Source organism: Pristiophorus japonicus, chromosome 8 (genome assembly GCF_044704955.1).
Source record: "Pristiophorus japonicus isolate sPriJap1 chromosome 8, sPriJap1.hap1, whole genome shotgun sequence".
Classification (NCBI taxonomy): Eukaryota; Metazoa; Chordata; class Chondrichthyes; family Pristiophoridae; genus Pristiophorus; species Pristiophorus japonicus.
Window position 1 is genome coordinate 27064547 of NC_091984.1, and position 15382 is coordinate 27079928.

A 15382-nucleotide genomic window follows, 5' to 3' on the forward strand; every position below is an offset into this window, starting at 1 on the left:
TAATGTGCAAAGTCCATCCACAGTCAACCCCTTAAGTATCATTTGCCAATCTATCCTAGCCAATTCACACCCCATACCTTCAAAGTTACCCTTCTTTAAGTTCTGGGCCATGGTCTCTGAATTAACTGTTTCATTCTCCATCCGAATGTAGAATTCCACCATATTATGGTCACTCTTTCCCAAGGGGCCTTGCACAACAAGATTGCTAATTGGGGGTAGTGTGGATTGAGAACTGGTTGTCAGACAGGAAGCAAAGAGTAGGAGTAAATGGGTACTTTTCAGAATGGCAGGCAGTGACTAGTGGGGTACCGCAAGGTTCTGTGCTGGGGCCCCAGCTGTTTACATTGTACATTAATGATTTAGACGAGGGGATTAAATGTAGTATCTCCAAATTTGCGGATGACACCAAGTTGGGTGGCAGTGTGTGCTGCGAGGAGGATGCTGTGAGGCTGCAGAGTGAGTTGGATAGGTTAGGTGAGTGGGCAAATTCATGGCAGATGAAGTATAATGTGGATAAATGTGAGGTTATCCACTTTGGTGGTAAAAACAGAGAGACAGACTATTATCTGAATGGTGACCGATTAGGAAAAGGGGAGGTGCAACGAGACCTGGGTGTCATGGTACATCAGTCATTGAAGGTTGGCATGCAGGTACAGCAGGCGGTTAAGAAAGCAAATGGCATGTCGGCCTTCATAGCAAGGGGATTTGAGTACAGGGGCAGGGAGGTGTTGCTACAGTTGTACAGGGCCTTGGTGAGGCCACACCTGGAGTATTGTGTACAGTTTTGGTCTCCTAACTTGAGGAAGGACATTCTTGCTATTGAGGGAGTGCAGCGAAGGTTCACCAGACTGATTCCCAGGATGGCGGGACTGACATATCAAGAAAGACTGGATCAACTGGGCTTGTATTCACTGGAGTTCAGAAGAATGAGAGGGGATCTCATAGAAACGTTTAAAATTCTGATGGGTTTCGACAGGTTAGATGCAGGAAGAATGTTCCCAATGTTGGGGAATTCCAGAACCAGGGGACACAGTCTAAGGATAAGGGGTAAGCCATTTAGGACCAAGATGAGGAGAAACTTTTTCACCCAGAGAGTGGTGAACCTGTGGAATTCTCTACCACAGAAAGTTGTTGAGGCCAATTCACTAAATATATTCAAAAAGGAGTTAGATGTAGTTCTTACTACTAGGGGGATCAAGGGATATGGCGAGAAAGCAGGAATGGGGTACTGAAGTTGCATGTTCAGCCATGAATTCATTGCATGGCAGTGCAGGCTCGAAGGGCCGAATGGCCTATTCCTGCACCTATTTTCTATGTTTCTATGTCAGTTGATGCGAGATACCCTGGGAGCACCCATGATGCGTTCATCCTGTGCGAGAGCACTATATCCGCCATGTTTCAGTGTAACCCGGACGGAAGCTGACCGGGAATACAACATGTCGAATGTTCGATGCGCAGCATAATAGAGAGGACCACTGGCATCTTGAAACAGCGTTTCCGATGCTTGGACCATTCTGAACTCTAATTGCAATACTCCCCTGAGATTGTCGATCAGTTCACTGTTGTGTGCTGCATAACTCCGTCATCACGAGGCAGCAGCAGCTGGTAGTAGAAGATCCACCCGAGGTGAGAGTGGCTGATGATGAGGAAGATGCAGATGATGAGGAGGAGGAGGACGAGGAAGCCATACAACTACCTGAACCCGGAGCACAACAGCAGAGGAGGGCGGGCTATCGTGCCCCTTTAACGACTGTATGAGCCTTGCGCCAGCAGGTCATCCATGAATGCTTTGCTACCTGAAGACTCAGCGGCAACTATTCCAAATGGACCATGTTTGCTGTTTGGACCTGTTCCATAATGTTATGTTATGTTAATGGAACAAATGATGGAAATGATTCTTCTTTACTTTAAAAAGTTGTGTTAATAATGGAAATGATTCAGTTATAATTTAAAATATATTTTATTCAAAAGTTTAACACTTGCTTGTCTTTAACTTAAATAAAAATATTCTTGTATCAAACTTTAAAGTTTTCAATTAAGATCACTTACAAACTTTAAGATCACTTACAAATATTTAAACCTGTAAATTTACATAACTTACAAAAAACTTTTAATTTGAGAACAGTTACAACAGTAATAAGAACAGCAGCAAAGAAAGGCTGCACCCATCTCTCCTCCACCTTATTCCAAGACTGCCCACAGCGCTTGGTCTTGTTGACTCCACTCCTGCCCGCAGGCAGTGGCGCAGCGTTTCTCGGGTTGGTACCAAGCTTATTCTTTTGAACATCTCGGATAATGTGCACTTCTTGATGGGGGTGAGGGGCAGGCAGTAATGTGGAAGGCCCGGCTTGGGCCTCTTCGGAGGCTGGTCTGGGGATTGGAGTGGGAGTGGCAGTTGATTCTGTCAATGAGCACGGGGTCTGGGCGTGTTCCCTTATTGCAGCAACTAACTCTGACATTACCTCCCTCATGTGCCCTGACAGTGTCTCAACTACCTCCAACATTCCCTCCCTCATGTTCACCAACAGTGTGTCAACTACCTGCAACATTCCCTCCTTCATGTTCACCGACAGTATTCCCATTTCTCGTGAGAGGGTTGTCACTTCTCCCGACAGTCCCCATACCTCATCACCCACCCCACCGATGATGTGCAGGAGTATGACGTCAATGCTCTCCGCACTTATTGCCATCATCTGAACCATATCCTTTAGATCCTGCACCTCAGGAGAGCGCTGTCGAGCTCTCCTTCCCCTCCTCACCCTGGGTGTAGCTCGCTGCATTCCACTGGGACCCGCAGCCTCGGACGATGGAGCCCTGGGTGTGGCTCGCTGCACCCCACTAGAACCCGCAGCCTCGGACTATGAGAAACCATGAATGTCCCAACACTCATACCACTCAGGAAAGGGCCTGGTACCTCAATGGACAGCACCTGCACCTCCTCCAGAGTGAGTACAACAATGTGGGCTTTATCCATCACCTCCCCCCTTCCCCTCACCTATGCTCTTGGTCTGGAAGGTGGGATTGGAAGATGTTCTCCTCTTTAGGCTCGTCCGCGTCTGAATAATCTTCTGCATCAGCTTCAGCCTCGTCAGGGTTGGCCTCAGGTTCTGCAAAATATTACAGAGCAAATGGTTAGCAGCAGAGGAGGGGGCAGAGTGGCATGAGTAGGTTCACTCAGCACAGGCAGCAGGCTCAGTTGAAGGACCACGATGAATGATTGCATCAACTGAAGCGTAGCTGACAGAGACATCCCCGTGAACCGAAGCATGGCTAGCCCATGCAGTACTTAACATTTAGCAAAGCCAGACGATAGAATTTGCAGGACTTACGCTCTCCCTCGAGTATGGTCCCAGCTGGTGCAGTGGTGGTTGCTTTTCTCCAGGCAGGACCCATCAAAGCAGCGACCCTCTCTTCCAAGGGGGTCAGTGGATTCAGATTTGCCGGCCTCCTCCTGTTCGAGTTCTTTACCTTTTGTTGTGTGCCATCTTCCTCTGCAAAGATAAAAATATAACACTTTAGAGAGGGTGTCTTTCTGCTGGGTGGGACATATACAGATGGTCACATTTACAATTGCAATTCCATTGAATAAATGAAAATATTACTTACGCTAACTACTTGACCAAGGTCTTGCCACTTCTTTTTGCACTGGCCTCCAGACCTCAGGGTGGTCACCATTGCACAGTAATCTGCAAGTTGGTTTCAGCGTTTCTTTTGGTGAAACTTTTGTGACACCTCTGCTGGTGTCCAGCTCGTGCCATCTGGCCTCAATTACAGTAACTGGTGCCTCCACTTCATCCTGTAAGAAATGCTTGATCCTTGAGCCGCGTTGCATATTGTACTGCAGTTCTGATTTTTCCAATGAGAATTAAAGTTCTCACACACAACTGGCTCTTTAAAAATGGCCGAATGCAGACTGGGAGCTGTACTGGGCATAGCAGTCACGCCAAAAACGTCCTTTTTTTGCGCATGCGCAGAAGGGGGGGGGGGGGGCATTGTTTTGTCGGCGCAGACATTAGGCTCTACCCCCCGAAGCTAAAGAACAGGCTGTGCGGCGGCAATTTCAAAACTTGCTAGTTATTTTTTTTGGAGAAGTCGGGGCCAAAAACAGGTGTAACTCTGGCAATACACCAAAAAACGGGAAACTTGAGCCTAAAGTAACTCGTTGATCCACGCTGCCATTGTTCCTTTAATCCCATGGGCTTCAATTTTACTAAACTGAAAACTACCGGGAGCAAGGACCTAACCTGATACCTAAATAATAGCTTATACCTAACTAGCTCAGAGACACTAACAGCAATGCCCTATGCAATGTTCAAGCTGAGAACAAACTGACCGAGCAACCTGGGCGTTTTCTGGTCTGGGCGTCTCTTGGAATTAACTCCGAGCCATGATATCAAAAATGTCATTTATAAACTTTATTTCCCTTGCGATTAGATTTTTTCTGGAAAAACAATGATTACTTTTGTCAATGAGAAATATACTATATGTGAAAGTGAAAAAGAGCAAGTAAATTGGAATAGCTTAAATGACATCTGCCATTTGGATTGACATGCAGCAGATATGGTTTAAAAAGACAGGCACGATGGGCCGAATGGCCTCTTCTGTGCTGTATCATTCGATGATTCTAGAAGTGCAAAGTTGTAAAACTAGGGAAAGGGAATGAGCTGAAGAATATAAATGAAGTGGTGTTAATCTACAGGACACAAGAGGTATTTGGGAGTACTTATGGATAGCTTGCTGAAGCCATCAGCACTTTGTGCAAGAGCAATACAGGGAACAAACAGGATGTTGTATAAACTGAAGGAAAAACCACAGAATCCCAGGAAACAGCACAAGACTGACTGCTACTTTTAAATAAAAAATGCCAAAATAGGGATATTCAGCCAGGAAAAGAGACAAATGTGAGATGATCTTACAGAAATGTGTAAGACAGTAAACGGTATGGAAAAGGTCGATCCAAAAAAGCTTCAAATTAAATTGTGAGTGTAGGACAAGGGGGCACCGGTTCTATTTAGTGACAGGCAAAGAGTGATCAGTACATGAAATGGGTTTCCAAGTGGTGCAGTGGAGGGGAACCCCTGGAATTATTTAACAACTGGTGGGGGGCGGGGGGGGGGGGAGAAGAGACTGGTGCTTTATACATCACACGAACTATAAATCATTCTAGATATGAAATTATATAATTATATTATTAGTTCGGAAAGGAAAATTGGAGGCCTAGTTGTTTGTGTTGGGGAGAAGGAAAGGTCCAGATGAACCGCTACCACAAATATTCATAGATGAGATTGAAGAGGTTTTCTCCTTCTTCAGTGCCCAGGGGAGGTGGTGGTGAAAGCAGATTCACTTTTGGAATCTGGATTGAAATCCGTCCCTAAACTGATGGGATGAAAGTCACCTCTTTCTGCTGGCTACAAGGGTCCAAGCGAAATCAGTTTGGGCTGTCTCAATCTAGTTCCTAGCAAACAGATGCCTACAGCACAAAACGTTTCCTAATTTGGTACTAATTGGCAATCACACTGAGGGCTACGGAATAGCTGGTGCGAAATGAAAAATAAATATCCCATTGATGCAGTGGCGTGCTCTTCTGAATTTGAGGTCCGAGAGGGTAGACGGAACTTTATCTTGCATGTGGCTATGCTATATCTCACCTGGGAGTGCCTGATGCTCCTACTGGGTGCCTGAAATGTGGAGATCTATTCCCCAGCACTAATATTCACTCCTCCCTCACTCTTAATGAGCGTAATTTAAAAAAAATAAACATCATGATGAAGGATTGAATTACATCTCTCATGCTCCTGGACAAGATACAAAAGAAAAGAGCTTGGTGATTAAATGTTAATCTCTCACCTCTAGCCTCCAAGCTTTTTTTCCATTTTAACATTTCTTTTGGTTCTCTCATTTACTTCTACTACTATGGTCAGTGCTCCTCTCAACCTTTCCTTTCTTGTTCCCTTTGAATTCCAAATACACCATCCTCACTATATTGAAATAAAGCCTCATCATCCTGCCATCTGTTACTCTAACTCTTCAAGACCATAAAACTGAATTTCCTCTTGCAGTCGTTCCTACAAATTTCAGGCATTTAAAACCCAAGCTTCGCATCACCGAATCACTACTTCCTGATTTGCCAAGTCTTCTCCTTCAGGCGATTCAATGTTGGTGGTATCCTGCATTTTTGGGCTCTGTCCATCTTGGTTTTGTACTTAAAAATACTTACTGTAACCTTGACACTTTGCCACTATAACCAAACAGATCATATCGGGTATGTGGCAATGACAGAAGGGTGTCGGGAAAGAATAGATCAGATTCTCTTTCCACACCCAAACAATTAAAACTAAAGAAAGTAATCCCTATGAATACAAATTCCGTTTGCTTTCCCATATTAACATTACAATGTAAGCAAAGTTAAAATTTGGCAAAGTTGCTCTTATTATCTGCATCCAATAGATTTGGTAGCAGAGAAGGATGGCGCATCAAAGTAAAATCCATGACTAAAAGGGCTCAGTGGAATGTTATACCACCCACTCAATCCGACAGCTACGTAACCGATTGCTGAAATGTGATCAGAATATACTTAGGTTTCAAAATCGTAGTGTGTGAATATTTGCATACCAATACTAAAGTAAACGGCTTAACACATCCACAAATATGGTAGACAAAGGAATTTGTGAACAAATTAAGTGTTTGTATACTAAAATTCACATAGTACAACCTCAAGAGCTTAAGAGTTTAAGCATGTCAATATTGTAATTTCCTTCATGGAGATTAGAAATTCAACCACGTGATTTTACATAAAATTGTACGGTGTAAAGAAGTCCTCATCATCATAGGCGGTCCCTCGAAAGAGGATGACATGAGTTCACAGATGTTTCAATGAAGGACTCGATGTTCCAGTCCTAAACAGCAATTGAGAGGGTGGAATTTTTTTTAACGTGTGGTGACCGTTGCACATCAGCCACCACACGGGCTTGACAGAGCTCGGCCTTTATCCAGTGGCAAGGGTTAACCAGGACGACTGGAGACCTGCTCTGCTGCACGGACCTAGTCCACACATATTGCAGTGTGGGCAGGCCCCTGGGCCCTCGGCTCTTCTGGGCCCCATACCCTCATTCACCGCACCTCCGCCACGATTTCTCGGCGTTCCTCCGCCACAAACATTCGCCGCACCTCCGCCATGAAAACATTCGCGGAACCTCCGCCACAATCACCCACCAAATCTCAGCCATGATCCCTCATCGCTCCTCCGCCCCGATCATTTGTTGCAAGTCGCCACGACCTTCCCGCTCCTCTGCTTTACCAGGGCCCCGCCAATGTTTCTTCCTTCGCTCCAAACAGCAACCTGGGTCCTGATGACATCGCCCAGTCGCCACCTTGAAGCCATCGCACATGTGTCAGCTCGCGCTGGAAGCTGCAGTAGCACGCTCCAGCTCTATTTATAGCCCTGACCTGCGGAGATGTTCTCACACAGGTTGGGGTGGCCCATGATATCCCAGGGCCCGGCGCGCCAGCTCTTTTTGAAACCCCGACCTGCAGAGATGTTCTCTCGCAGGTCGGGGTGGCCCACGATGGTGCTACAGCATATTTGACTATCTACATTTCAGGTAACTGAGCACTAAAGAAAAGACTTCCACTTTATGCAACGCCTTTCATAACTTCTGAAGCACTTCTGAAGTGTAGCCACTGTTGTAACGTAAGTATACCAATCTGATTTTTAATTAAAATTAAAACTTAATAATATCGATCAAAATGCATGTTTCTTCATTACAATCATAAATATTTTCATTGAACAATTATGTCCTGTGAGAAATGTAGGTCTGGAACAGTTACAATGGGAGAAACCTCCTCAATGCAATTTTAAAAGAAATATTCAAGATGGTTTTCTTGGAAATCTCTGATCTTATAATAACCCTGAGGGATAGGGCTGTTTATCTGTAACACTGTCAAATAGAATTTCGCCAGTTACAAAATATTTATTGAAGATTATAAAAATATAATTCTGTGCCCACCTGCTCACATGTCCCAGTAATAAACCCAAATTTCAAATGAAACATACATGCAGCCGCAGTGTTTAGAGAACATTGTATTTTCCAATTATGACATTTCTGCACAATTATTTTTAATCATCTGTGTTGAGTTTGCACAGACATTTTTGCATCCACTCGACCAAAAGATATTTATCAAATTCTTACACCAACAAGCTCCAATTGCTTTCCATGCACCATTGATTTGTTGGGTTATGTCCATCACCAAGACCATCTACTTCCACCTCTGTAACATGGCCCTTCTCCACCCCGCTTCAACTCATCTGCTGCTGAAACCCTCATCGATGCCATCGTTACCTCCAGACTTGACTATTCCAATTCACTCTTGGCCAGCCTCCCACCTTGCACCCACCATAAACTTGAGTGCATCAAAACCTCTGCTGTCCATATCACACCAAGTCCTGTTGCCCTATGCTCGCTGACCTACATTGGCTCCCACTCCAGAAATGTCTCCTGATTTTCAAAACACTCCATGACCTCACCCTTCACTATCTCCTCTAGCCCAACAACCCTCAGAGCTCTGCGCTCCTCCAATTCTGGCCTCTTCCGCATTCCCGATTTTCTTCACTCCACCATTGGCGGCTGTGCCTTCAGCTGCCTAAGCCCTAAAGCTTGGAATTCCCTCCTTAAACTTCTCCACCTCTCTACATATTTCTCCTCCTTTAAGATGCCTCTTAAAACCTACCTCTTTGACCAAGCTTTTGGTTACCCGTTCTAATATCTCATGTGGCTCGGTGTCAAATTTTGTTTGTTAACAGTTCCATGGAGCATCTTGGGACAGTTTACTATGTTAAAGGTGCTATATAAATGCAAATTGTTGTGTCAACTTCAACTCTCCTTTGATAAAATTGTTACTGACAAAGTTTAATACAACTTTCTATGTGAGTAAATCAAAACTAAAATTATTAAAGCCCTCTGTATATATTGTATAAAACAAAACAGATGTTAGGGCTTGATGGTTTTCTCAAAGTAAACTATTTGTAGCACAAGAACTACCACTCTCAGGCACAGCATCTTGTGAAACTTAAACAATTATACATCAGAACAATACTTGAAGATGTATCGTGTAGGATCGAAATGCTAAAGTTATACAAGCAAGTAGTATAATGTATAAGTTCCTGCTATTGTACAGTGATTGATTCCCTTTACTGAGTCCTTTGTGATTGAAATGGCCAAGTTGAGAAAGCAAATCTTTTGTCCCAATGACCAACAATATTGCCAGGATTTTAAGAACGCTCAATTAGGACAGCTTTTGTGTTTTTTTACAGATAGAGAGGCAGTACCACATAGAATATCTGGGAGGATCTAAATTTCCTTTCTGTATTGCTCCTGCACGCCACTGGAAGTCATTGCAATTTTGTCTGTAAATATTCACTCCTCAAATCAATGTCGTTTTTTTTTTAAAAAGCCTGATTGGCTGCCTTCTGATCTCTGCTCTGACCTCCCTTCCAGCCTTTCTCTAACTCAGTCTTTAACCATGTGTCTCCTTCTTATTCAGTCTTCACAATTTGAACACTATGTAATCTAACCCAACTGAAATTCCAGCATAGAGAAAGTTGACCTAGATAACGAAGCCTCATTTCTGATTAGGTTTTGCACTGGAAACCTGGAAAAACATGGAACCCACTTCAGTCTATATACACTGAATAGGCAAATATAAAAAAGGAACATGAGGAGAATACTGGTTTTGTTATTCTCCAATTCACTGCCATTTTGCAGAACATGGACATCTTTTAAGAGAGTTATATGCAATGGAAAGATCAGAAACAAGGTCACTGTGGACATAAGAGATTTAGAATGTACTGCCTTTCCACTATGCATATTTTTGAAAATGTGGCTGGGTAAACTCTCTTGCATTAGCTTTCCCCAGACTTAATCTCAGAAATATGATCAGCTTTATCAATGTATATTGTAGATACTGTATCAGCAAGATTTCATGGTATATTTGTATAGTTTACATGTAATTTTATAAACAATTAGACACTGTACAAGCATTTAATGTCAGTTTCTAAAATTCCCCTCTCTTCGATTTCACAGCGACATTAACCCATTTATTTTAAATAGCATAACGTGACTGCTAAAATAGTAGAAAGGAAGTTCAGTTGAACCCATTAAACAGTTGTATACTGTTATTCTGCACTGCAAACTCAAAACCTTAGTGTTTTCCATGTTTTTCACATGTGATGCATGACTGTGCTTGTAACGTTGTTTCACAAATTCTTACCTTAAAAAAAGAGCACAACATAACATATATAGGTTGAATGTCTCGCACTTTCAGTCCGTAATCTTAATTGCAGTGTAGATTATAGGTATTCTTTAAAAATTCCCATCATGAAAGTAAGTAGTCAAAAAAATTAAAAGTTTGACACAATTAAGTGCATTCCACTGTCACAATCCTAGCTTGCTAATTATTTTAAAACAACAACTTGTATTTATATAGCACCTTTAACATAGTAAAACATCCCAAGGCACTTCACAGGAGTCTTATCAAACAAAATTTGACTCTGAGCTACATAAGGTGATATTAGGACAGACAAAGTGATAGGTTTTAAGGGGCGTCTTAAAGGAGGAGAGATAGAGAGGCAGAGTGTTTAGGGAAGGAATTTCAGAGCATAGGGCCCAGGCAGCTGAAGGCATGGCCACTAATGATGGAGCGATTAAAATCAGGGATGCACAACAGGCCAAAATTGGAAGAATACGGAGACCTCATAGAATTGTAGGATTGCAGAAGGCTACAGAGATAGGGAGGGGCGAGGCCACGGAGGGATTTGAAAACAAGGATGAGAATTATAAAATTGAGGCATTGTTGGAACAGAAACCAATGTAGGTCAGCAAGTAGAGGGGTGATGGGTGAATGAGACTTGGTTTGAGTTAGAATACGGGCAGCAGTGTTCTGGATGAGCTCAAGTTTATGGAAGATGGGAGGCTGGCCAAGAGAGCATTGGAATAGTTAAGTTTAGCAGTGACAAAGGCATGGATGAGGGTTTCAGCAGCAGATGAGCCGAGGCAGGAGTGGAGTTGGGCAATGTTACAGAGGTGGAAGTCTTGATGATGGAGCGGATGTGGTCAAGTCCATTTAACAAACTGTCAGCTCAGAAATATTGTAATTTTTCATCCTTCCGTTAACATAAGAAATAGGAACAGGAGTAGGCCATAAGGCCCCTCGAGCCTGCTCAGCCATTCAATAAGATCATGGCTGATTGGCTCATGGACTCAGCTCTACTTCCCCGCCCGCTCCCCATAATCCCTTATCGTTTAAGAAACTGTCTATTTTTGTCTTAAAGGTATTCAATGACCCAGCTTCCATAGCTCTCTGAGGCAGTGAATTCCACAGATTTACAACCCTCAGAGAAGAAATTTCTCCTCATCTCTGTTTTAAATGGACGGCCCCTTATTCTAAGATCATGCCCTCTAGTTCTAGACTCCCCCATCAGTGGAAATATCCTCTCTGCATCCACCTTGTCAAGCCCCCTTATAATCTTATACGTTTCGATAAGATCACCTCTCATTCTTCTGAATTCCAATGAACTCCATGTCCCCTCCTGAAGGTATTGAGATACAATTCCTCAGGATGTTGCCATCTACAGATAACCTTCCCTAACTTGCACATTCATCGACCTGAAACGTTAACTCTATTTCTCTGTCCACAGATGCTACCCAACCAGTTGAGTATTTCCAGCATTTCTGTTTTTAATCCACACATGTACACTTTCCAGCAGGGATCATAACTGAATAATGCTCAAAAACATAAATTCTGCTTGATTTTTTTTTCCTCCTCCAAGCTGACATTTTATAAGTAAAGAAATTATTTTAAAAAACATTCAATTCATTCTATTCAAGTTCAGAATAAAACTGTCGTAGTTTCGCCAGATGTGTGCCAGCCGTGGCTCAATGGGTAGCACTCTCGCCTTGGAGTCAAAAGGTTGTGGGTTCAAAGCCCCATTCCAGAGACTGAGCTCAAAAATCTAGGCTGACACTCTACTGCAGTACTGAGAGAGTGCTGCACTGTCGGAGGTGCCGTCCTTCGGATGAGACATTAAACTGACGTCTGCTCTCTCAGGTGGACGTAAAAAATCCTGTGGCACTATTTCAAAGAAGAGCAGGGAAGTTATTCCCGGTGTCCTGGCCAACATTTATCCCTCAATCAATATTACTAAAACAGATTATTTGTTCATTAGCCTGTATCACATTGCTGTTTGTGAAACTTGCTGTGTGCAAATTGGTCGCCATGTTTCCGACACTGCAACAATGACTACACTTCAAAAGTGCGAGAGTGCCCTGATCTCCGCTGCCAAAACTGCTCACTACTCCAGGATCATCCCAAAATGCAAAGATCCTGAAACTCCAGGCTTCTTTTTGCCACGACCAACTGTCTCCCTAAATCCCTCTCACCTACCCCTTCCACCCTCTCCTCCTACAAAAAGACTTATAAAGACAGTATGAGAGAATTGTTTGAGAAACAGAGAGAGATACAGAGGAACAATGAAAGAAAATGCTGAATGCGTACAGCGAAAGGAAAAATGAGGGAAGCAGGGAGGAAAGCAAACAAACAACAACCAGAGAGGGATATAAGCAGACAATTACAGGAAGGGACAAATTGTTTAAAATTTTCTGCATGAGCAATGTCACGGGAGATAGGCTAAATTCAAAAAGATACACTGAAAAAAAATCCATTAAAATATTTCTGTAAAAGGGTTTTTTTAATTCCCTTTTTCTACCAATTTCCTCCCCCCCACCCTCTACCAGTATCTTACACCAAGTGTCCATTATTTATGTGCCAGCCGAATTGTGAACGCTACAAATCTATTCAACCTCAGGTGGGAGCGGAATTCTCACAGATGAGCCCAATCCTAGCCTCACCTAATATCCACACACATTTCCAACTGGGGGAGAGAAGGGCTCAATCAGCAACAGGAACCAAAGTCAAGGAATCTATCCTAATGGGGGATGTTCAAGCTACTTGTGGGATCTTAACCTTGACCCCAACTGGGGATCAAACCTGGAACCTCCATGGTCTGTATAACTCTATGCCTTAACCAACCAAATCTGAGCGGACCCGATAGCACACTGGACAGCAAGGTCCCAGGTTCAATCCCCAGTCGGCGCTGTTAGTTGACCTTAGTTGTTCTGTCCTTCTCTTCAGGTTAAGACAAGTCTGGGGTTAATTACCATCATTCCACAGATTCCACAATCTGAAAGTAAACTGATCACTTACATCAGTGCCCTGTTTAAATATTTCAGTACAACCAACTAGTACGAAATTAAATTTGCAACATGCCAACTAGGGTTTGGATTAAGGTCTGCATTTTCACCGAACATTTCATAGTTCCAAGTGCGTCATCCCCTCAGGGTTTGCACAATTGTGGCGTAATGATTTAAACCCCCTTTTTGGAAAACCATCATCTTTTTAAATAATTTGGTATCCACTCTGTCCAAATACATAACCACAAACAAATAAAAATAAAAAGCAAACTGCACTTGCCAAGGAAATCGAACACAAATCTTTTAGCAAAAAAAAAATCTACTACTTAGTTGGTTTGATTTCACATCGATCACCTATCCTCCACAACATGGTCTGTGCTGCAATCTAACTGCAAAGGGAGCCAGCTCAGAATTGTCAGTATTTTCAATACAAATCCACATCCACACCGGCTGAAATGATTGTTTTCCCACAGAGAATCATCCTTTGTTTTAATTTCACCATTTTGCTTTATTACAAATCCACTTTTTTTTTTTAAAAATCACTGTCCGAAAGGCTGAGTTACTTTTAACTCAACCAACAACAAAAATAGAATACTCAGGGGTGTAACAATTTAAAACAGTAACTAATGTCACAGATGAACAGCATTCCAGATATCATCACACTGGTGGTGCACACACACAAAAAATACTATACACACTCACATCTATTACAAAAGGTGGTGTGTGTGTGTGTGTGTGTGTGTGGCTGCAGCTGGCCGGGTACACACACACAAAAATACATGTTTTATATACACACATATTACAAAGGTGGTGTGTAGTTATGTATGCGTGGAGCTGCAGCTGGCCGGGTGCACACACACAAAAATACATGTTTATGTACATACACACACACATCTATTACAAAGCTCGAGTGGGGGGGGGGGGGGAGAAAGAGAGGCTGTAGCTGGCCGGGTGCACACACACGAAATCCATGTTTTGCATACACACATCTATTACAAAAGGTGGTCTGTGTGGGGCTACAGACACACACAAAAAAATACATGTTTTATACACGCAGATATGTATTACAAAGCTGGCGTGTGTGTGTGTGTGCGCGTATGGGGCTGCAGCTGGCCGGGTGAACACACAAACATACATGTTTTATATATATACACACACACACATCTATTACAAAGGTGGTCTCTGTGTGTGAGTGGTGTGGGGCTGCAGATACAAAAAAACGTACATGGTTTATACACGCAGATATGTATTACAAAGCTGGTGTGTGTATGGAGGGTGGGCTTGCCGGCCAGCTCGCCCTGCACCACAGCCATTCATTCAATGCAGGGTCTCCATGGAGAGCGCGGGCGGGCGAGCCGCCGCGGGCGGGATGGATGGATGGAGGCGGCGTCACGTGACACAGTCTCACCAGCACGAGCGATGACCGTTTTCAAAAGAAAAAACGGTTGGTGTTGCCCCCCTCCCGCAACCCCAACTTCTCTCTGGTTTCTCAAATATTTCCATTTAAACCCGATGTGAATCAATTAGCATGTATATGTGTATATAATATTTTTTTAAATAGCCGGCCTAACCTACCTGAATGTAGTAGTGGCTGCCACAGATCTTCCTCAGCGAGGCCCAGGAAAGCAGCCCCCTCGCCATGGTAATGAAGCGCATCCACTCCAGCCCGTGCCTCTCACTCCCTCCCTCCCTCACTCTCACTCACTCCTTCTTCTTCTTCCTCTCTCTCTCTCTCTCTCTCTCACGCCCTCGAACACTTGGCAGCCGCCTGACTCCAACCCCCACAGCTAGCCGCCCCCACCTTGTGTGCGTGCAGCTTCATTTGCCCCTCGCTCTCCCCGTTGCCAGGTTTTGTTTGAAGCTGTCACTTGCTGTTCCAGCGACTCTGACCACTCTCTGTTAAAGGCGCAGTGCCACGGCAGCTGCTTTTAGAACGCCGCCAATGGAGCGGAGTTCGCCGACACATTTTTGTTTGAACCAACTGCGAGGTTAGTGCAAACAGGGAAAATGTCTCTTTTCAACTGTGATCTTATTCAAATAAGGTTTGAGTCAACACAAGGAATGTTTCTACATATTTAAATTTAACTACTGTTAAAAGAAAAAAAGGCTTGCATTTATATAGCGCCTTTCACGACTTC

At 43.5% G+C, this 15382-nt stretch overlaps 1 protein-coding gene across 1 annotated transcript in view; it reads right to left on the reverse strand.

Annotated features, from left to right (window-relative positions):
- Positions 1-15128, reverse strand: part of LOC139268448 (divergent protein kinase domain 1A-like) — a 78827-nt gene extending 63699 nt beyond the window's left edge. The window contains exon 1 of the mRNA XM_070886605.1: positions 14820-15128. Coding sequence (XP_070742706.1) covers positions 14820-14900 — 81 coding nt within the window. The 5' untranslated portion in view covers positions 14901-15128. The remainder of the gene's footprint in view (positions 1-14819) is intronic.
- Positions 15129-15382: the final 254 nt, after the last annotated feature.